The sequence below is a fragment of the Sarcophilus harrisii genome, chromosome 2, assembly GCF_902635505.1.
Source record: "Sarcophilus harrisii chromosome 2, mSarHar1.11, whole genome shotgun sequence".
In the NCBI taxonomy this organism is placed as follows: domain Eukaryota; kingdom Metazoa; phylum Chordata; class Mammalia; order Dasyuromorphia; family Dasyuridae; genus Sarcophilus; species Sarcophilus harrisii.
In genome coordinates this window covers 481616516-481641652 of record NC_045427.1, presented here as the reverse complement: position 1 = coordinate 481641652, position 25137 = coordinate 481616516, and the positions used below count along the sequence as shown (strand labels likewise).

The window sequence follows — 25137 nt, the reverse complement described above, 5'->3', positions numbered from 1 at the left end:
GTAAGGCAGAGCATGAATGGAATAGCTGAAAAGCATGGATGCTGAGAAACTAAAAATATGCTAGAAACTGCATATGGCATAATGCAATTTCAACAATAGGATCAAGGCAACAGTATTCCCCCATGGATAAATAAGAGCTTCCTATATAGGAAGCTATTTATTACCAGCTTAATAAATTGTGTGTATGTGTGTAACCAACTTTACTTCAGGTAAACCCAAATACTATTATATAATCTTATTTCACCTAAGAACAGTAATTCAAAAGGAGGTACTGCTACCTATAAATTTTATACAAATAAAACTGAGATCTCAGTAAAATTTTAAAAAATTTAGTTGGAAGGGAAAGTCAATCTTTTCTTCTTTTCATTCTTGCTGCCTATACTTCTTTTAAAAATTTAGTTAGAAAAAAATTTTGTTTCCATTCCTTTCCCTTCTCACGCTCCTGCTCTAAACTGAAAAAGCAGGGAAAAAAACCCTCTATTGCAGACATATACAGTGAAGCAAAACAAAATCTTGCATTAGCTATATCTGAGGGGAAAAAAAAGTCACATTCTACACTGACTCCTTCACCTCTCTATCAGAAGGTGGGTTGCATGTTTAATTGTTAGAACTTTGGACTGTGGTTGATCAGAGTTCCTAAATCTTTCTAAGCAGTTTATCTTTTTTTCCCCCTTAGTAAATTTATTTATTTTTAATACACATTACTTCATGAAATCATGTTGGGAGCGAAAAATCAGAGCAAAAGGGAAAAGCCATGGCAGAGATTAAAAACACAAACATACAAAAGAAGTGAACATAGCATGTGTTGATTTATATTCAGTCTCCTTAGTTCTCTTTCTGGATGCAGATGACATTTTCTATCCTAAGTCTACGGGGATTACTTTGGGTCACTGAATCACTGAGAAGAACCAAGCCTTTCATAGTTGATCACCGAACATTCTTGATGTTATTGTGTACAATGTATTCCTGATTCTGCTTGTTTTACTCAGCATCACTTCATATAAATTTTTGCAGGACTTTCTAAAATCAGCTTGTTCATCATTTTTTATAGAACAATAATATTTCATTACTTTCATATACCACAATTTGTTTAGCCATCCCCCAATTGATGGGTATCTACTCCTTTTTCAATTCTTTGTTACCACAAAAAGAGCTGCTACAAACATTTTTACATATGTGAATCCTTTCCTCTTTAAGATTTCCTTGGAATATAGTCCTAGTAGTGGCTTCAGGAGCAAAGAGTATACAGTTTTATAGCCCTTTGGGCATAGTTCCAGATTGCTCTCCAGAATGGCTGGATCATTTTACAATTTTATCAACAATGCATTAGTGCCCCAGCTTTCCCACATCCCTTCCAGCATTTATTATCTTTTCCTGTCATTTTAATCAATTTAAGAGGTGTGCGGTGGTATGTCAGAATTGTTTTAATTTGCATTTCTCTAATCAATAGTGATTTAGAGCATTTTTTTCATATAACTATATAGATGGTTTTAATTTTATCTGAAAATTGTCTGTTCATATCCCTTGACCATTTATTAATCAGGGAATGATTTGAACTCTTATAAATTTGACATAGTTCTTTACATATTTTAGCAATGCTTTATTAGAAACATTGGCTGTAAAGATTTTTTCCCCAGCAGTTTGTCTTTAAATTATTATTGTATAATTTGTTCTCTTGGTTCTACTCATTTTACTTTGTATCAGTTCATACAAGTTTCTCGAGGTTTTTCTGAAACCATCTCATCATTTCCTATAGCATAATAGCATTCTATAGCCAGTATTTATAAGCTACAACTTGTTCACTATTTCCCCAATTGAGGGGAACTCCTTTAGTTTTCAATATACAGTTAGTTTGTTTTGCTTAGTACCAGTTCCTCTCTCAACTTACTCCTCCTCTCTTATTCTCTTTTCTCCTTTCTTCCCCATCCCCTTGTATTTCCCTGTAGGGTTAAATGTATGTGTGTGTGTGTGTGTGTGTGTGTGTGTATTCTTTTTTCCTTTGATAATCTGAGATGAATTCAATTCTCATCTACTCTTCCCACCCCATTCTCTTCGTGTAGTCTTTTACTTGCACATTCTGTTTATATAGTATTTTTCCTTATCTTCTTTTCTATCTCTCCCTTTCCATTTCTTTTTTGAAGCTCAAGACACAACAAAACCAATTCCAGACCTTCTAATTAGATTTCCTCTGTAATTCCCAATGATAAGCTTCAAAGGGAACACATATTCTGTCATCTCTCATACTAGAATATAAACAGTTTATCCATATGAAGTCCCTGATGATTGTTCCCTCATGTTTACCTTTTTATATTTCTTTTAACTCTCACAGTTCAAAGTTTTTATGCAACTCTGGTCCTTTCATCTGGAATGCTTATAAGTTTTCTATTTCATAAAAAATCCATTTTCCCTTCTAAAGGATAATCATTTTTGCTAGGTAATATTTTACCTATCAATATTTTAAAACTATATTTTCCTTATAGAATACTATATTCTAAGTTCTCTACTCTTTTACAGTAGTGGTTGCTAAATTTTGTTGGATCTTGATTATATCTCTGCATTACTTGAATTCTTTCTTTATGGCTGTGGATAGTACTTTCTTTTTGACCTAGAAGCTCTGAGCTTTGGCAACTATATTCCTAGAAGTTTTCATTCTGTGGTTTCTTTCAAGAGGTAACCAGTAGATTCTATTTTCTCTTCACCCTCTGTTTCCTCAGAGATTTGAGCAGGTTGTTTTTTGTTTTGTTTTGTTTTTAATGATTTTTTGAAATGTGACTTGGTCATGACTCAGGTAATTCAAGGATTCTTAAATTATTTTCTAGTTTCATGTTTTCACTATGAAATACCTTTCATATTCTATTATTTCAGTCTTCTGACTTTGGATAATTCTTGTTTTCTCATAGTGTCTCTGCATTCTATTTGGACAATTCTAATTATCAGGAAGTTAGCTATTAGGGCAAAGTTTTTTATTTCTTTGCTAAACTGCTAATTCCCTTTCTACTTCTTTCTTCCACAGTTCTCATTATCCCCTACCCCCCCTCAATGTTTTCCTTTAACACTCTGGTTTCATTTAGAAAAAGTTTTGAAGTTTAAAACAAAACAAAACAAAACAAAACAACTCTTGTTTCATTTCTTCTAGAAATTCTAGTTGAATCTGCCCAATTTTATTTTCAATTTTAAAAATCTTCCTTCAATCCCCTCCCATACTCATTGAAAAATAAATATGATACCCATTATGCATAGGACGCTGTGCAAAACAAATGTCCATATTAGACACCCCCCCCCCAAAAAAAAAGGCAAGAAAAAAATTTTAAATGGAAAAAAAACAAAATCAAAAACCAAAAACCCTTAAGTCTGCATTCACAGCTCATCAAATCTCTCTCTGGAGGTAGATTTTTCATCATGAGTATTTTGGATCATTGTATTAATAGATCAGAGGACCTAACATTTCACATTAATCATAATATTGCATAAAATATTCTCTAGGTTCTGCTCACTTTACTTTATATCAAGTAATAAAATATTCTCAACTTTTTCTGAAACTATCTTGCTTGTCCATTTCTTACAGCACAGGAGTGAATTTCATTGAAATTATATATTATATACCACAATAGTCATTTCCCCATATGATGAGCATTGTTTCAATTTCCAATTCTTTGTCGTCACAAAAACAGAAAACAGAAATGTTTTCATACATGAGTCATTTTCTCTTTTCTCTGATCTCTTTGAGATACAGACTTAGTAGCAATACTATTGTGTACAAAGGGCCAAATGAACAATTTTATACTAGACATAGTTCCAAATTGCTCTCCAGAATGGTTAGACCAGTTCATAGTTCTACCAAGAGTGCATTATTGTTCCTATTTTTCCTATATTCTCTCGAGCATTTGTCATTTTCTTTTCCTGTCATGTTAGCCGATCTGATAGCTATTAACATGGTAGCTCAGAATTGTTTTAATTTGCATTTCTCTAATTCTTAGGGAGTCAAAGCATTTTTCATGTGACTACTGATAGTTTTAATTTCTTCTTCTGAAAACTGCCTATTCATATCCTTTGACCATTTATCAATTGGGGAATGGTACTTAATTTTATAAAACTGGCTCCATTCTCCATATATTTGAGAAATGAGACATTTATCAGAGAAAGTTGCTCTAAAATTTTTCCAACCCAGATTCTTGCTTTCCCTCTAAATTTGACTTCGTTGGTTTTGTCTGTGTAAAAACATTTTAATTTTAATAATAAAAAATTTGCCCATTTGACCTCCTGTGATCTCACTTCTTATTTGGTCATGAACTCTTCTTTTATCTAGAGAGGTAATTTTTTCCACACTCCCAACGTGTGGGAAAATTGGATTATGACATTACCCTTTATGGCTAAATAATTTGGGTTGCATCCCAAACAGATCACAAAAGAGGGCAAAGGACCCACATATGCAAAAATATTTGTAGCAGTTAGCTCTTTTTGCAGTGGCCAGGAATTGGAATGCCCATCAATTGGGGAATGGCTGAACAAGTTATGACATATGAATGTAATGGAATATTTTTGTTCTGTAAGAAATGAACAAGTTGATTTCAGAAAAGCGTGGAAAGACCTACATGATCTGATGCTGAGTGAAGTGAGCAGAATCAGGAGAACATTGTATATAGTAACAACAAGATTATGTGATGATCAACTGTGATAGACTTAGCTTTTCTCAGCAATGCAATGATCTAAGGCAATTCTAATAGACTTTGGATGAAGATGGCATTTTCCATCCTAAGAGAGAATTATGAAGTCTTAATGTTGATAGACACATAGTATTTTCACCTTTTTTCTTTTTCTTTCTTTTTTGTTTGATTTTTTTCCTTGTGGTATTTTCCCTTTTGTTCTGATTTTTTTCTGTGAACAATATGACAAATATGGAAATACGTTTAAAAGTATTGTTCATGTATAACCTAGATCAGATTATCTTTTTTTTAAAAACAAATGTTCATATTTGTCATGTTATATAAGAAAAAAGCAGAACAAAAGGGAGAAAAAAACCAAAAGAAACAAAAAGGTGAAAATACTATGCTTTTATCTACATTCAGTCTCTTTGAATGTGATTGACATTTTCCAGTCTAAATCTATTGGAACTGTCTTGAATCATTGCATTATTGAAAAGAGCCAAGTCCATCACAATTGATCATCTCATAATCTTTTTGTTATTGTGTACAATGTTCTCCTGTTCTGCTTACTTCACTCAGCATCAGTTCATGTAGGTCTTTCCATACTTTTCTGAAATCAGGTTGTTCATCATTTATAAAACAATAGTATTCCATTACATTCATATACCAGAATTTATTTAAGTCATTTTCCAATGGATGGGCATCTACTCAGTTTCCAGTTCCTTGCCACTACAAAAAAAGCTGCTATAAACATTTTTGCACATATGGTTGTTTTTCACTTTTTTGTGACCTCTTTGGGATACACAACCCTGTGACATTGCTGGATCAAAGGATACACAGAGTTTTATAGCCCTTTGGGCACAGTGTCAAATTGTTCTCCAGAATGGTTCAATCATTTCACAATTCCACCAACAATGTATTAGTATTCCAGTTTTCCCACATCCCCTTCAACATTTATCATTATCTTTTCCTGTCATCTTAGCTACACTCTGAAAGGTGTGAGGTGGTAGCTCAGAGTTATCTTAATTTGTATTTTTTCTGATCAATACTGATTTAGAGCATATTTTTTCATATGGCTACAGAAGGCTTTAATTTCTTCATTGATGGAGAAGATAAGGAAGGAAGAGAGAAAAAATTGGGAACACAAAATCTTACAAAAATGAATGTTGGGCCATTCTGGAGAGCAATCTGGAATTATGCCCAAAAAGTATCAAACTGTGCATACTCTTTGATCCAGCAGTGTTACTACTGGGCTTATATCCCAAAGAGATACTAAAGAAGGGAAAGGGACCTGTACATGTCAAAATGTTTGTGGCAGCCCTGTTTGTAGTGGTTAGAAGCTGGAAACTGAGTGGGTGCCCATCAACTGGAGAATGGTTGGGTAAATTGTGGTATATGAATGTTATGGAATATTATTGTTCTGTAAGAAATGACCAGCAGGATGAATACAGAGAGACTTGGAGAGACTTACATGAACTGATGCTGAGTGAAATGAGCAGGACCAGGAGATCATTATATACTTCAACAACAATACTATATGATGACCAGTTCTGATGGATCTGGCCATCCTCAGCAACGAGATCAACCAAATCATTTCCAATGGAGCAGTTATGAACTGAACCAGCTATGCCCAGAGAAAGAACTCTGGGAGATGACTAAAAACCATTACATTGAATTCCCAATCCCTATATTTATGCCCACATGCATTTTTGATTTCCTTCATAAGGTAATTGTACAATATTTCAGAGTCTGATTCTTTTTGTACAGCAAAATAATGTTTTGGTCATGTATACTTATTGTGTATCTAATTTATATTTTAATGTACTTAACATCTACTGGTCATCCTGCCATCTGGGGAGGGGTGGGGGTAAGAGGTGAAAAATTGGAACAAGAGGTTTGGCAATTGTTAATGCTGTAAAGTTACCCATGCATATATCCTGTAAATAAAAGGCTATTAAATTAAAAAAAAAAAAAAAAAAAAGAAGCTGGAAACTGAGTGGGTGCCCATCAACTGGAGAATGGTTGGGTAAATTGTGGTATATGAATGTTATGGAATATTATTGTTCTGTAAGAAATGACCAGCAGGATGAATACAGAGAGACTTGGAGAGACTTACATGAACTGATGCTGAGTGAAATGAGCAGAACCAAGAGATTATTATATACTTCAACAATGATACTGTATGAGGATGTAGTCTGATGGAAGTGGGATTTCTTTGACAAAGAGAAGATCTAACTCAGTTTCAATTGATCAATGATGGACAGAAGCAGCCACACCCAAAGAAAGAACACTGGGAAATGAATGTAAACTATTTGCATTTTTGTTTTTCTTCCCGGGTTACTTCTACCTTCTGAATCCAATTCTTCCTGTGCAACAAGAGAAGTGTTTGCTTCTGCACACATATATTGTATCTAGAATATACTGTGGCATATTTAACATGTATAGGACTGCTTGCCATATGGGGGAAGGGGTGAAGGGAGGGAGGGGAAAAAATCAGAACAGAAGTGAGTGCAAGGGATAATGTTGTAAAAAATTACCTCGGCATGGATTCTACCAATAAAAAGTTATAATTATTATTTAAAAAAAAAATGAATGTTGGGGCATCTAGATGGTACAGTGGATAGACTTCTGGCCCTGAAGTCAGAGGACCTGAATTCAAATCCGGCCTCAGACACTTAATACTTCCTAACTGTGTGACTCTGGGCAAGTCACTGAACTCCAATTACCTCAGCAAAAAAACAAAGAAAAAAAAATGTTGAAAACTATCTTTACATGTATTTGGAAAAACAAAATACCATTGAGGAAATAAAGTACCCATTTTGAACTTATTTTGCACCACATAGATTCTTAAACAAGTATTGGTTGAACTAACACAATCTGTGGGCCAGCTGGGAGAACACTACACTGATAAAGTTTGCAGAGGCTAGTCACTTGAAATGGAGAAACTCTCCTTGACCCAAAGTTGTAGACATCACTATTTTGGGTAGAAATCTTGAAAGGGGAGAGAATTACTTCCCTAGAGATTTTGATAATCCTAGACCACTTTATCATTAAGAAGAGAAAGGACAAAAGTATCCTACAAAGGAATCTTTATTCTTTCTATATGGATATGTGTGTGTGTGTGTGTATATGTATGTATATATTCATTCTGCCTTTGGTAGCAACGTAACTAAAAAGTCTTATTATAGATGTTAATATTAATGAATACAGGCCTGACGATCACAGACATCTATCTTTCTGAAGCATAGAAAAATATTGCACTGATATAATCCATTATCATTTCCTCTCTGCTGATTCATATGTAATGGCTGACCTTGTTTAGAAAGAGTTCACACATTTCTGTGAAATACATACAATGTTGCTTCTGCTACACAGCCTGACTATACTGGGAAATGTTGTATTCATATCATTAAATAGACAATGGACTTTTTGATATTTAGTATCCCTTTCTTCACTGACCCTAAGATACTTAACTCAGAAACAAAATGCAATCTAAAATTTTTTCCATCAAAGACTAAACTTTTCTTAGATTAAGATAACCTGGTTTGGGGAAAAAAAAAGTAAGAAAGAGAAGATCAACAAAAATTGACATATAAATAAACAGAACATATTCCTTGAAAATTCAATTTGCCAAGTTTCTGGAAATACCTGGACAATTTTTTCTTCTTTTCTATCTTCTCTCCCCTTTTTCCTTTACAATCTAAGGATAATCTACTCTGTCAAAATGAAATAGATGTTAAAATCAGCCAATATGGGAATGTTGTGGCATGAAATCTGTATTTTGCACTATCCTATTTTACCAGTAAATTTTCAAGAAGCTGATCACAATTAGCCCTTTCTAAGCATTACCAACCTTACAAGATTTCAAGAATAGCATTTCTGTAGCTAAAGTGAGCTAAATATGACCCACTATCTGTTATTTTACTCTAATGGGGCCTTCAATGGATTCTCTTGATGTTAGCTGCAAACTTAGATCTGCATGGTACAGCATCAACAAGGAGTAAGTCAGTATTACATTAGTGTCTCAAAGATCTCAATAAGGAACTTGGGAAATTTCAGCAACTTCTTTGCTTCACATTTTTCTTCTAGCCCAGGTGCAAATGACAAAGTGACCAAAGAGTTAGCCGGCATTGCCACAGAGAGCTATCCTTCAATAGATCTGTTGGTTAGCTCGTCAATGGCCATCTGTTATTCCTCTTGCTTTTATTATATAAATGACCCAGCTGCTTTTCCAATGTGATAAGAAATGCACTTATGGTGAACTGGGCAAAAAGCTTTGCAAATGATTCAATTAACAGCTATGCCATAATAATCATCATTGTAAGTTGTTCAGTTGTTTTTCAATCACATCTAACTCTCCGTGACTCCATCTGGGGTTTTCTTGGCAGAGATATTAGGGTGGCTTGCCATTTCCTTCTCCAGCTCATTTTATAGATGAGAAAACTGAGGCTAGTAGAGTTAAATGACTTGCCCAGAGTCATACAGCTAGTAAATGTCTGAGGCCGGATTTAAACTCAGGTATTTTTGACTCCAAGCCTAGTGCTCTTTCCATTTAGCAAATGATTCAATTTACAGATAAGCCATGATAATTGTCCCAGTAAAGAAGAGACCCCTCATGTAGAATCTCAGACCTATAGCTGTGGAGCAACTGTAGAGTTATCTCCTCCATCATCATTGTCTCCACATTACAGCAGAGGAAAAAGAAGGCCCAGAGGTGACAAGGCATCTTGCTCAAGGCCATATTAATGCTAATAGAAAAACCAAGATTAATTAGAGGCGAGCCCTTCTGCCTTTCTGTCTGGCATTCTGAATTTCACTGTGTTGCAGCCTGAGTAATTAACATGGCCGTTACAACCAAACACAGAATGGCCTCTGGATTTAAGTGTTGCTTGGCATAGATAATAGATGCCTACAGCAGACTTCCATTTCCCAGCTTCTACTTCTCACAACAAATCAAATCAGCAACAGGCTACAAGAGGTTAACAGCAGTCTTGAAAAGGGTAGACTGGAAGCCTAACTCTAAGGAAACCATTTCCTCCCCTATTGCTCTTAGTCACAGTATGACAGAAATAATCCAGACCACAATGACGATGCATGCTAAACGTAAAGGTTACTGAGTCTAGTAATTAAAATTGCATTCAATACTTTTTAACTTGTTGAATTTTTAATGACAAGTTCCATTACTGAAAATTAGAAGTATCTTTGTGAATCTCAGCCCAGAGAAAGACATTGAAGTGAGAGGGGAAGGGGACTAAAACTGAAAATCAGTGTTATTTGTAATTAAGCCATCATTATATCTTCTCACAGGGAGACATCATGTTTGGTTAATAGTTTAATAATTGCATATAAAGCAAACAATTGTTCTCTCTGAAATCACAAACAGAAAGGATTTTCACTTAGTGGCATGGCTGAAAGGCTATATAGCCTTTCCTGACACATGGATTTTCTCTGAAATACTTATAAATAACTAATCAGAAATAATATCAAACATTAGACTATATAACAGCAATGTGACAGTCACAGGAAGTTTTAGAGCAAACCTTCAGATAGGAGGTAAGATAGAAACCACAAACGAAAAATGTATCAGAGGAAAATCTCCAAAAACTGTGAATGAAGTTCAGGTCAGAGGAAAGAAAAAGTGGAGAACACTGGACAAATCAGAGCCCAAAGGCCTTTCAGAATGTTGTTTGTCACAAAAAAGTTGAACTCTAGGAAGGGTTCTTCACTACAAATAAAGTCCAAATCTGGTCTTCTAAGCTTCAATCATGTAAAAGTTGTGGAGCACTCCTGTGTAATAATCTGTTTAGGCCTACTAGGTTTTTGATTGCCTGTGAGGTAATCACAGCCCCATGTGGATGATTTTCCCCTAGTGAGTACAGAAAACTAATAGTCTATTTGAAATAGATTTGCCTACTTTTAGGGATAGGCATAAGGGATAAAAGGAGGATTATAATGGACTGGCAAAAGATACTATGTTTTGAAAGAATGATGCAAGTACTCTATTCCTTCAGAATAACAACTTCATAGGCATAAGGGATAAAAGGAGGATTATAATGGACTGGCAAAAGATACTATGTTTTGAAAGAATGATGCAAGTACTCTATTCCTTCAGAATAACAACTTCAAGAGGAAATAACTTTTAGTGTTTTTAGTTCTCCTCACTTTATGAAGTACTCTATATTCCAGCCAAAATTGATCATTGATTTATTCCTGCCATCTCCTGTCTCTGTATTTACACAGAATCTTCTCTTATACCTAAAATACATTCCTTCTCTTTTGATATGTCCTGGCAAGTTAACAGGAGACATGGTGGGTAAAAGATGAAATGCCTGAGGAAACAGAACCAAACTCCCAAGCATATTGATTTTAAAAAGCAATGCAGGCCAACCCAAATGTGTAACAAATCGGGACCAGCCCATGTATACTTATTGTGTATCTAATTTATATTTTAATATATTTAACATCTACTGGTCATCCTGCCATCTAGGGGAGGGGGTGGGGGGGGGGTAAGAGGTGAAAAATTGGGAACAAGAGGTTTGGCAATTGTTAATGCTGTAAAGTTACCCATGCATATATCCTGTAAATAAAAGGCTATTAAATTAAAAAAAAAAAATACAAATCAGGACCAGCCACCTTCCTCAACTCTGGCACTGTTTAGTCACAAGACAGAGTCAATGTGATTCACTCAATTCCAACCAACTACTTGGTGTTCTAATTCCTTCAATTCCCTCAGTGACATGAATAGATGTTTGGCTCAGTTTAAACTTTCCTTTATTTTTTCCAGATGAAAATGTTTCTTTTCCTTCTCAAACTTTTCTTAGAGCTTTTAGAATCACCTGCATTCTTTATGCAGGAGAACCATATTCTACCTTGTCTTATACTGCCTTGTGTCTATAAGATAACATCATTGTCTGAAAGATAGGGATGAGGTCATTTTGACATCTTTGTATTCTCAGAACTTAACATCTGATGGGTGCTTAACAAGTTTAGAAAGACTTCAAGTCTAAAATATGAAACTGTGGCTGCGTTTGGCTGAAATGATTTCTAAGATATTAAGTCATCTAGAAATGACATTTCCCTAATCAGAAATAATAGTTCTGGATTGCTTCTCCTATTTGGGCTTTTCCATCTCTTTCAGATGAATATAGATTGCACTAATAACCTTAACTTAAATTCAGGCCTTTTCAGCTGTGCCATCTCTAATAAATCCCCCCCCCCCCCACCCCGGGAATTGGGGTTAAGTGATTTGCCCAGGGTCACACAGCTAGGAAGTGTTAAGTGTAAAATTTGTTAAGAGGTCAAATTTGAACTCAGGTCCTTCTGACTTCAAGCCTGGTACTCTATCCACTGCACCACCTAATTGCCCCACCATTTCTAATAAATTCATAGAATTTTTTCAACAAAGAAATTTTTATTAACTCTGGAGAAGTTTCCCAGATGCACAATTCTTCCTTATTTATTTATTTATTTTGGTGGAAAGCAGTTCAATTTTTTTCTTATTTAAGGCTCTTCAGTTTTATTAGCTTCAAACTATAAAGATGTATCTATAGATAGATGGTGTGGGATAGATGGTTGTTCTCCTTCACAGACTTCATTTTTATAAGATAAAGTCCTGTGGTGTAGTACCAAAAATCTCCCACTCCCTCAACAGCCAGTGTATGTATATGTATGTATATGCATTTAGTAGTTTCCTTGGTGTTAACACCTATCTTCAAGTACCATAACTGTGTAGTAATGGTTTCTAAAATCTTATCTTTACTGCAGAAATGCTCACTTACTTCTTAGATGCTTAGATGCTTCTTACTTCTTAGATTCTTAGTAAATCAGATCACTTTATCAAAGCTCAGAGAAACTTCTGTGTGCCATGTTTCCCCAGGTGAACTGAACCCTTGGAACATGTTAAATTCACTCTCAGATATCTAATAATCCCAAGCAAGAAAAGGTCTTAGGGCACTCAAAGGCAAAATTTCACTAAAAATAGTCAAATAATTAATTTCTGAATGGCTTGCAGAAGTCACTTAAAATTATTTAGCAGAATAACTCTGGTTGTTAGGACTATCACTCTCATTTTATCTGGAGTATAAACTCTATGTTGCCTATCAGTTTGCCAGAACATATTAGCTCATATTAATTAGCTCACACTCCTCTCTGTCCAGTGACAGTTTACTTTCAGACCACTGATACATTTGCACCATCATATTACATGAACACTCACAATTTCTTCTAAGGTATCTATTATCACACCTACATTAAAAAGTGGCAAAAGGGAACAAATATAAGATGATAAAAGATACAGGGATTTCTTCAAGTTTCATCATATATAAGTTAAGAAACTTATAGCCAATTGATGTTTCTTTCAGCACTATTATTCAGTGAGTAACAGGGCATGTGGAATAAAAAGCCCTGATGATCTCATTTCTTAACTCATTATTATTTCAACACAGTATTTTTTTAATATTAAAATTGAAGAGCTACAACCTGAAAATATATTATAGAGATGATAGTTTCTTCTCTCATATGTTGCCACAGAGATAAAGTCTAATTGAAATTCTGTCAGCATGGTGGATTGCAGATGCTATTGCTTATTAAATTGACTCCAGTTTGTGGGTCCTTAGCAGGAAAGCAACTTACTAGGATTTTGCTAATTCTGCAAATATATTTCCTGTTACTGTCTTACTTGCTTTTTTTCATTGCTGGTTCATTCAGAATCAAAGGAAAAGAAAAATGGTTGTTCTTTGAAGAGAGTGGAAATACTGACCCACGAGTATAACGCTCTCTTTGAATTATTTTTCTAGTAGCAGTAATAAATATAAAGAAAGTCATTACATATTTTAATCTTTTGGATTACATATAATCATTCATGGGCTGTCTCTCATCATTTAAAATGCAAAAAATCAAAATGCTTCCAGCATTGCATACAAAGAACTTCAGACACACAGCAAGTGCTTAATAGATGTGGTTGATCTGACAAATAAAATAAGAGAGAATATAAATATGGTTGCCTTCTTGGTAAACCCCCTCAACAAATCCACAAATCACTAAAATCCTGCATTTCAAGCAAGTATGGATTATATCATATGAGGCACCTTCTGAGTTCTATACCTTTTACTTCTCTCAAGACTGACAAGGGAGAGACTCACCATGAAGTGATGATAAGTGAAGGGAGTAGAACCAAGAGAACATTGCACACAGCAAAAACAAGATTATACGATGATCAATTCTAATGGATGTAGGTAGCTCTTTTCAACAATGAGGTAATTCAGGCCAATTCCAATAGACTTGTGATGGAGAGAGCTATCTGAATTCAGAAAGAGGACTGCAGGGACTGAATGTGGATCACAACATAGTATTTTCACCTTTTTTGTTGTTGTTTGCTTTTTGTTTTCTTTCTCATTTTTTCCCTTTTTGATCTGATTTTTCTTGTGCAACATGATAAATGTGGAAATATGCATAGAAGAATTATGCATATTTAATATATATTGGATTACTTGCCATTTAGGGGAGGAGGTGGGTGAAGGGAGGGAAAAAAATCTAGAACACAAGGTTTTTCAAGGGTGAATGCTGAAAACTATCTTGGCATATATTTTGAAAATAAAAAGTATTTTAAAAAAGACATTGACAAGGACCTCTTCCTTTTAAAAAAATTGGAATTCATTTCAGAATTCCTCTATGAATTATAATTATTTCCATTCTGAAATAAGTTTTAAAACCACTTTTTTTTTTTTTGCTTTTTTTTAATAGCCTTTTATTTACAGATTATATGCATGGGTAACTTTACAGCGTTAACAATTGCCAAACCTCTTGTTCCAATTTTTCACCTCTTACCCTCCACCCCCTCCCCTAGATGGCAGAATGACCAGTAGATGTTAAATACATTAAAATATAAATTAGATACACAATAAGTATACATGACCAAAACGTTATTTTGCTGTATAAAAAGACTCAGACTCTGAAATATTGTACAATTAGCTTGTGAAGGAAATCAAAAATGCAGGTGGGCATAAATATAGGGATTGGGAATTCAATGTAATGGTTTTTAGTCATCTCCCAGAGTTCTTTCTCTGGGCGTAGCTGGTTCAGTTCATTACTGCTCCACTGGAAATGATTTGGTTGATCTCAAAACCACTTGTTATATTAAACAGAAAGGTCCACTTTAACAGTCATATGAATTTAATGGTAATGCATTAACTAGAACAGTCAACCAAACTTCATGATGACAAATGTTATTTGTCAATAGCCAAGATTAGCAAATTTAATACAAACAACAGACTACTAAACTTTCAGTTACCAGCTCCTAAAGACAGAAGCTAACATGGACTACCACCTATTCACAATGGTTTTGAATCTACCCAAAGTATCCAAGTATATTCCAAGTCCTAAATGTCATCAGCAACACATTACATTAATTACTAAAAGGGACTATAAACCTAAATACATCAACCATTCTTAAAAAGTGGCAGTCTCTAATTTATGCTAAAAAAAAAAAGTGCAATGTTTGGCAGATACTTCACACAACTAGGTTATAAACGTCTAAATCTTTCTGTCAAATAAAGAAGAAGTGTACCTCTAGTGCACCTAAATAGGCTAACTCAGCCTATCCAAGTCATACTGGGTATTTATATCCAATGAAGACTAAGATGCACAAAGAAAGAAAAAAAAAGATCTTTTAGAGAAGAGGATAGAGGTTTCTTACACAGATTCCATTTCCAAATCATCATCTTCCTGAGACAGCTGCAGGTAGGGGTTATCAGATGCTGGGCGGAATTTATAGCCAGTCAGAACAAAGAACACCAGAGTTGCCATTTCATCCAATAGCTGCAAAATAAAAGATATCCCCCATAAAGGAATTAACCAAGGCAATATTTGATACAGAAATGACATTAAACAAAGTAACACTGACAATCCTCTTCCCTACAGTTAATCTGTACTTTTCTATTAGACTCAAAGTTCACTGATCCCAGTGTTTTATTAGGGCAGTTTCACCAAAGTGTCATGTTTTAGTACTATTCCAAGAAGATGAATTTAGAAGCACTCACTTTAAACATGAACACAAGCTATGCTTTTTAAAGGAAAATGAACCTTCCTCAAAATTGTTTGGCAGCTCTGAATAGTTAATTTATTCCTCATATTCTTATCTTACAAGGAAACTTTAGTCTGAAGACATTAGTAACTTGGTTATATAGATGATTTAGTGCCATAATTAAGCTTTGAACTCAGTTTTCCTAACATTAAATCTAACACTGCTTTTTCAAAGTAAGAAGATCCCTTAGGAATTATCTTACACATTATATTTCTATTTTATGTTATGATGCAGTGCAGCAATAGTGGATAGAGAGTTGGATTTGATGTCAAGAAGACATGAATTCAAATTCTACCTCTGATCTATACCAGCTATATGTTGTGTAGCCAAGGACAAATCAATTAAAACTTATCAGCTCCAAGAAAATCTCTAGGACAAGGTTGTTAGAGGAGTTGCTGTGTATAGGTGTAGGGAATTTTCATACCACGAGTCCCCTAAATTGGTGAAACACAAGTCTGCCTTCCCAGCCCCACAAATTTTTTTTTAATTAAAAAAAAAAGCTATTAGAGCTGGCATCAAAGGTATCAAAGCTGTTTTATATAAACAAATCCATAAATGAAAGGAAAAAAATACTTTTAGCACATGAGGAGAAACTTTAATTATAAAGGGCACACCCTATCTTTTTTTTCTCTGCTTAGGTTCCATCTTCCCTGCTCCCATTCTCCCTGCCAAAATCTTTATAAAATGAAAAGTAAAATCAATAATGCAATTACTTCCAGATTTTCCAAAGACCCAGCATCTTTGATGGACAAAATATTTTTAATCGAAAATAATCAGAAAAAGAACTTAGCAGTTTATCCTTAGGTAATGAGATAATAGAGAGCTATAACTGATTTTCTTTCTGGAGTGGGAGATGCTGTTACATTCATTTACTTGGAAGTCTGATATGTTTCCTTTTGATATGTGCATACCTGGTAGAGCCATTTCCATTGGAACGGAACAGCAAGTTTGAGGAGAATTGCAATGATCCTTGTGAAATAAATATAAGAGACAATCTACAGAAAAAGGAAAAGGTAAAATAAGTAAAATAAACACTGCCTTCATGCCACCATTCTCTTCTTCTCAAATGCATTTAAAATTATAGAAAGCCATTTGGAGCACATCACTTTAGGTTTATAATGTTAGTTAATAAATACGGGTGAGAGGGTAAAGAAAAGAACTGATTTACATTGTAGCAGTTATACTTTAAATGATTCCTTTATTATCTAGAGATAATACAAGTGTTTATCATAGTCCAGCTAGCGAAGACTGCAAAACATTTAAAGTATGGCCAATCAGAACTCTAAAATGATCCCTTTGGTATCTCATTCAAATATACCCCTTCGCTATATTCAGCAGAAAATAATGTCTTTTTTGGTTTTAGTCCCCAAAAGATAAATTTCAATCCTTAGGCTTGAGAGTTTTATTTATAATGATTTTTCAAAAGTGACAACAGAAAAGAATGCAACAAAAGAGAATCCAAACATTCAGATCCTCACATTTCTGCTCCATGAAAGTGAGGGGCACATTCAAGGAAATCTAAAATATTAAATTCTTTCCCTTGCTGATACAAGACAGCCTTGAGACACTGCTTTGGAACATTTAAACAACAACTTACTGTCATATGCTTTGTTTGGTTTTTTTTCCCCAGCTTTTTCTTTTAAAAATTAAAAAAAAAATTTTTTTTGCAATAACTTTTTATCTTTCAAAATATATGCAAAGATAATTTTCACCATTCACCCTTGCAAAATCTTGTGTTCCATATTTTTCTCCCTACCTCTCTACCTTCTCCCTCCCCTAGACATCAAATAATACAATATAGATTAAACATATATAATTTTCTAAATATATTTCCACATTTATCATGTCATATGGTTTTAACCACATTGCCTGTCTTAATCATCAAATCTCATTGAGAGTAGAGGGTTTGGATGGTCTCAAATGCTCCAATTTCACAAAGTTTAGATGAAATACTCCTGACTTTGCAATCTGAAGTTAAACTCTTAAGGCACACATATTTAGAGACAGTCCTACAATGACTCCTTTACTTGGCTCAAGAGGAGAAATATTTAATCTCCAGATTTAGTTTTTTAAATAACAAATACAACCAATTGGTTCGTGGTTCATGCACCCCTGTCATCTTTGCTATTTACAACTCTAACATTTGCTTTGGAAAGTGAACTATTTGAAGCTGCTCACAATTCCAAAGCCACAGATGGTGTGATAAGATTCATAAAACACTTCTTTCAGAATGAGCAGACCAATTCTAGAAGATTCTTGCCTGCCACCCCCACAAAGGGTCTGGAATCTCATCTTTTTAGGAAAAATCTGTGAACTGAATGACTTCTAACAAGTTCCATTTGTAACGCTATAATTAAGAAATGTTTCTCATCTGTTATCTTGTTTTCAAGATTAAAAAAAAAAAAAAACCCTGCTACAAATACTTTTTCTATTCTCAAAGAATGGAATTTCTTTACCAGAGAGTATACAGCTATAACACAGCTATATTGTAGCTGTATTTTCTCTATGCTTATATGTATACTGTCTTGAGGGCAGGGACTGTTTCATTTTTGTTTCTGTATCCCTAACTCCTAGGACATGTGACAGACACAGTGTAGGCACATAATATACTGATTGATAATATTCTATTCTTCTGAAAAGTGACAAGTAACAGGTATTTGCTATTTTATTCAATAAAAGAAAAATGTTTGTTGAATTTCATAAAAAAATTAAATTCTGTGAATTGAGAGATTCATTTGTGAATCAAGGTTTAAAATCAAATATAAGGGTAAAAATTTAAGGCCTACCTAAAAAACATATAGTACTTTTGTTCCCCAACACGGTCCTCATTTACAGTGCTAAGATTTCTTACTCACCAATACGTAGTAATGTCTGAATAGTTTCAGCTTTGCTAAGTTAATAGCAGCTATGGAGAGAAAAGAACAAAAGAAAGGATCATTATTTTATGTTATAGCAAATTACAATCAGATGGTTGCAATCGCTTCTCCAAAAGAGAGTCAACTCTGGTGCAGATCAGCATGCCCCTGTAAAAATTATACATCACAGGTGTTCTGTTCATTTGGCAATGCATGCTTCAAGAAAGAGTGATGTGGGAGCAAAGTACTTGAAATCCTGAATTCTGCTTACAGAATTGCACTGTCTCAAACTGGCCCAGAGGTATCATTTGGAAGAATCTCTTATAGTTAAGGTGGTGATTTCAATTAACCACATCTGTGCCTTTTGCAGAATTCAATTAGGTTTTCATTGTGATCCTTTTTCACTGTGTAATTGTAATAACCCTTTTAAGCACATAACCTGCTACTTTTCTGGCTAAATTCTATCAAAATTGGTGCCCAAGGTCAACAGAGACAACAAATTTTCTTATCTTCACTTATCATGAAATACTGATACTAAGTAGGGTACATTGACTCTTTTTCTAGCTTGATAATTCATTACTCATAAATTTTAGTAAGTAAATTAATTCTGATTAGTAACAATCAATTATTGTCTCAATTTAAGCATATGACAGTTAGTGGTAAAGACAGAAATTTTTTTCTTCTTATTCTTTTTGAGTGATGATTAGTGCCAGGTAAGCAAACACAAGGAGAAATTTATCCTTGTATTTGTAGTATATTCAAAAACACAATTTGGATACCTAGATAAATTGGTGAATTGATACTAAAGCACAGAAAATTCCTAAGGGAATCAGAGCTCTTAGGAATTAAAGAATTGCAAAGCAAAAATAAGAAACATTTATTAAGTATTTACTATATGCCAGCACTGTGCTTAGGAGGACACAAAGGTAAAAATACTCTCTGATCTCAAGTGTTTTAATGAGGGAGACAACATATAAATAATTAAATACTATAAAATATATACAGAATAGAAGATAATCTGAAAAGGGAAGGCATTAGTAGTGGGAAGTTACATGAAAGGCTTCCTGAAGAAGGTGGGATGTGAGTTAAAAGATATTGAGAAATTAGACCAACCAATGAAAAGGAATAGTCTAGTGACACTGTTGTGTGCAAGAAACAGCAAGGACCCCTGTGAGGACCACAGAGTATGTGGATGAGAGTAGAGTCTAAGAAAAAAGATAGGAAGAGGTCAAAGGCAATAGGGAATCACTAGAGTTTAAGTGTGGAGATATATGTGATACAGTTAGAGTTGGACTTTAGGAAGATAAGCTGAGTGAAGGATGAATTGGAGTGGAGTAAGACTTGGAGGAAGACCAATAATCAGAAAACCTGTTGCAATAGTCCAGATGAGAGGTGGTAAACTAGTTTAAACTAGTTATGTAACTGCAGGGGTAGAGAGAAGATGATGTGTATGAGACATGTTGTGAGGACAGAACAGCAAGATTTGACAACAGAGTGAAGAGTAGGTAGAATGAGAGTGAAAAGTTGAGGCAACACTGAAATCCTGAATCTGGGTAACTGAAAAAATGATGGTGTCCTCAACAGTAATAAGGATGTTCCAGCTAGGGGAGAGGAAGATTTGGGGAATAGATGAGAATTGAGGGACATATATGTAAACATTTGCTTTTATGTATACTGTATTACAGTACATTCATCAATAAAAGCTCTCTTCACTACCCCTTACCTTCTTTTTTTTTTAACTACCCCGTACTATTAAAATCTTTTTAACTTCTCTGGTTCTTCCATCATTTGATACTTATGATTATTTATAAACTATCCTTTAGTTCTTTTTTTGTTTTATGGAAGAAAAATAACATCTCAATGTTTAGACTGTTGGGAGGACAACAAACTCTATAGAAACATTTTTAGTGACTGAGTGAACTGAGGCTTTCCCTAAAAAAGCAATGTGCTGCACCTTTTCCTCTTCTGCTCAGTGAGTAACAGACAAGGAGCAGCAGTCCATCCATTTTTAAATGCTTACATTTTTCCTGTTCCATTTTGTTTGTCTGAAAAATATGACAAATGAGACCTGTATGTATCATGGCTGTCTTCATTTAAGAAACTACTTCTGTACATAAAAGTGTCATTTATTTATTCTGCTTGAATTTCTAATTACTTTTCTAAGCATATTAGGTTCATTTCACAACACTATGCTGGGAATCATTATTTCTCTCCTGTCAGAGCGAGAATTTAAAGAGGAGGTTTGCTTTAATGGAAAAGGAACCACATCCCCTATCCTCATCTCTTCTCTAGTCCAGAGTGATACCTTAATTATGGCACACTAAAGGAGTGTGTCAATTGTTCTTATGACTGGAAAATTCTCTGAAGGCAAGAAGTCTGTGAACCTTTATGGAAACATGTTAGGAAAATTGAGACAGAAGTGCCAATTGAGATAAGTCAACTTAAACAAGAGCCATGCCACTTTGAAGGGTAAGTTATGACATTCTAGAGAATGTATTTCTATTGGAGATAAGAGTAGAAAAATGAAACTATCAAAATATTTTTGCCTTTACTAATCAGTCATGTGGTAGGGATAATTGAAAAGTGACTTCTACTTGCAGCTACAGCCACTAAGAGAATCTTAGATCACTTTCTGAAATTTTCGGTTCAGTCTTCTAAGTGGAAGACTAAGTGTTAAAGTGGTTATTTATTAGAATGGTTACATAGGTTAATACTAGCTAAAGCACATGAGACTGTGGCATGCAGTGAAAGGAGCACTAGGGGCCCAGGCAGGAACCCAGCTTTGATATTATTATTTATGTGACCTTGGATAAGCAACTTCAACCTCTCTGGGCCACAATTTCCTTATATGAAAAATGAGAGGATTTGATAGGTACCTTTCAGTTCTGAATTCTGTGCTCCTATAGTACAACAGTGAACTATCAAACCTGCCTTGAAATTCAGGTTTAGCAAAGTAAGTAGGAAAAAACCATGAACCGGAGACATTCAGAGCCTGGCTGTCCATGGGAGGCATAGCACCATGGGTGCCAATAGCTCTGATTGGCACATGATGAGTCAGGGTGCTGGGCAAGCAATGGAAGATGATGTCTCACTGGTAAGAAGGGAAAACAGAGTGCTACTCCTCCTAGCTAGGTAGCATGTGACATTTCCCCAGGGTTATGCAGGAGTCAGTGATGTAGTTATCAGAGGGCTGGAATCCTGAGCTTCAGATTGCTATTCTTCACAAGAGGATTTCACAGGAGCTACAAAGCAGTGCCTGCTAAATGCTTCTTTTGAAAATACTAAAGCTAGGTGCCAAAGGGATTATTAATTAGGGGAGAAGGGAGTTGGGAGGGGAGGAAAAGAAGGGGAAGACAACTGCTATTTCTGGTTCTACCACAACAAAGGGAAAATAATAGAAAGGGACAATATAATCAATAGCAAGGAAGAACACTAAACTCTTAAGCCAGGAGACATGGGTTCTAAACCTGATTCTGACACAATCTCAATGAGTACATGTAACCTGACACAATCTCTTGGAACCTTAAATTTCTTTTCTGTAAGATGAGGGAATAGCCTAGACTAACATTCCCTTTCACTCAAATATTTGAGGGCCATATGTATACAATTTTTACTATATTGTTTAAAAATAATAGCCACCATTATCTCAAGAACATAAAGCCAAATGCTTCATCTTACTTCCAAGGGATCTTACTACAAAGGAGAAGATCAAACACCCTGAAAATCATCACCTCTTCAAATCCTCATTCCAAGATTCAGTATCTCCCTGACCTATGCTATTGCTGCTTGTGTTGAAGCACAAATATGCATCTATCAGTAACCAGTTCTCTGTGGTTCTCTCTTCCCCCTCAGATCAAAGCAGGCAGACAGACCCCTCTACAGGTTTCTTATGGTGTGCTCTACCTGTGTGTGCTGTTGAGGTGAGGGGCTCTCCTTTATTTCCTAAGCAGAAGCAGTCTCCTTCATTTCCCTAAGGAGTTTCCTAAATGCTTACAGAATGACTAAATAAATAATGAAGCAATTGACAAAGTTAGAACCCTAGGGGTAGGATATAACACAACAGTGACTCAAAATACAAGACTACCAATGCTCAGTCATCATCATCTATTTACTTTAAGAGTTTAATACTGAATGTTTCACATGGTATACAAAAACAAAAAGCATCTATAACTATAATTGGGAAATGAGGGTGAAGATAGAACAGAGAGGCAGGGGAGGGATTCTACATAGATTTAACCTATACTCAACACCATCCTTCTCTTCCTTTCCTCTTCTTTTTTTTCTACAGATATTGACCCATATGGAATCTTGAGCCAAACTCAAAAAGTGATAATATTAGATTTAGAATAACCAGAAAGGAAAGAATCAGAGGAAGACTGAATGCAAACCTGAATCTACTAAATGATGTTAAGACTTTCTCATTTTGGAAAAGACTTCTTTCCAGTTTTTAGAAAGAGTAATATTCTTTGCTCATAGTTAAGCAAAGTTTTTGTACATTAGTTTCCACAAGATCTCTTAAAAACTAGATAATGTTTTTTTTTTTTAAATTAAAACTCTCAGAATCCTCAAAGGATTTAAGATATGTAATAAATGGAAAACACAATGTCCATAAAGAACTATACACAAAGTCAGTAATTCAACAATGGATTATGTGACAAGCATGTTGTAAAGCCTAGTTTTCATTGTCCTCATTTGTTAAATTGCCCATTTATTAAGGCTAACTAAAAAGGGGAACCAAGATAGTAGAGTAGCAGGAAGCAAAACAGAAAACTCTCCTTTAAAACTCCTCCAAACAGATCTAGAAAATGCACAAACTAAATTCAAATGGGAAAATATAAGAAAAGGGTTCTAATAAATCATTTTTCTAATAAAGATCAGCACATAAGAGTCAGAGTTCTGTAGACATTGGGGAGAGGGTTTGACTAGAAATGCCCATGTGTCACAGATCGAGGGAAGACTGAGGATGGAACTTCCACCTAAGGGTAGCAGTCCAGGATGAAGAACAGCTCTGGGCTTTGAGTGGTATATCCAGAGACATTCAGAAATAAGCATTAGCAGTGTGGTTTAGATCCTAGGAGCAGAGTGGGGTATCTGTTTCAGTTTTAGTCCAGTCTGAAGTCTAGAGAAATAACCAGGACAGGAATCTCATACCAAATCCAGGTCAAACTTGAAGAGCTTAGATTAGCGGGCAGCAATCATCCACTTCCCCTTTTACCACTGTGAGAGTATTACAGTCTCAACCTGAATTAACCCCAAGACAGATCCTGGAACAACAAATATCTAAGAAAACAGCATATTTCTTCCAGAAATATAGAAAGCCCAGTACCTAAGAAAGGAGCAACAGTACCAGAATACATCTTCCCTCTAGAAGTATAGAGAGCCCAGCCCTAATACTGATTTGAAGACAAGAAGTAGGCTGAAAGAATGAGCAAAAAAAAAAAAAAAAAAAAAAATTCTATTGAGTTAGAAGCACAGTGGGGAAGAAGGATTATGCAACATGAGTCTATCCTCAAAACGTAGGCCTTAGAAGTAACTTTACCAATGGAAGAAGGGATGAAGTTCATTTCTGAACCCTTATAAAACATCTGAGGGCACCTAGGTAGAGAAAGTCTCATCTTCATGAGTTCAATTCCAGCCTCAGACACTTACTAGCTGTTGTGATCCTGAACACGTCACTTAACCCTGTTTGTCTTGGTTCCTCATCTGTAAAATAAGTTGAAGAAGAAGAAAAAACCACTCCAGGATCTTGGTCAAGAAAACCCCAAACAGGGTAAAGGGCTGAACAAGACTGAAATGATTAAACAACAAAAACAAAAACAAAAAAATTATTGATCCCCCCCCGCCCCCCCAGGTAAATGGAAAACAAATGCTATAATTACTGAAATGCTGGTCATTATGAGGTTTTTAAAAAAATACTTGTGCTAGTGGTAAAGATGTCATGCTCTTTTACATCAATCTTATTCTGCAAAATCGTTTGTCAGTGATGGCAAAGTTAAACCTTTCCCCACCTTTTCCTCTAAAATTTCTCTAGCAAAATCACCTTCAAATAACTCAAAGTCTATCTTACTGGCCCTAAAATATTCTTAGATCCAGCATCTGATCATTTATTTCCTTTACATCTCCAGTTAGTCTGTGGCTAGCCCCTGCAACACTATGAGCTGTGTCAGTCAAATATTCTACCCTAAGCTATAATTTGAGTTTCCAAATATTTTCTTAACTTTGCTTTCCTTACTGATAATTCAGCAACATACTTGAAAATGAAAAAAGGTCATACATAGCCTGCAGGAATAGCTTGGACAGCAATCAGCAAAACTTTCTTTGATGAATAAATCTGACCTTCCCTGAATATGTAAGTTAATTGAATAAGAGGTGCAAGTTAATAATAGCAGCTAAAGCACAAGTAAATCAACTATACCTTAGATAGACTAGGCAAGGGAATAATTCAAAGGCAATGAGTACAACTGAATAACTAACAAAACATAAAACAAAAACCAAATGTATTATCTGTTGTTCCAATCTAGAAACTACAGAACAATAACAGGATCAAGAACTTCTACAT

The 25137-nt window shown here is 34.9% G+C and overlaps 1 protein-coding gene across 1 annotated transcript in view; it reads right to left on the bottom strand.

Annotated features, from left to right (window-relative positions):
• Positions 1 to 25137, bottom strand: part of GPR107 (G protein-coupled receptor 107) — a 96685-nt gene that overhangs the window by 11047 nt on the left and 60501 nt on the right. Inside the window, exons 15-17 of the mRNA XM_012553970.3 lie at positions 18579 to 18628; positions 16635 to 16718; positions 15337 to 15458 (exon numbers count right to left, since the gene is read on the bottom strand). Coding sequence (XP_012409424.1) covers positions 15337 to 15458; positions 16635 to 16718; positions 18579 to 18628 — 256 coding nt within the window. The remainder of the gene's footprint in view (positions 1 to 15336; positions 15459 to 16634; positions 16719 to 18578; positions 18629 to 25137) is intronic.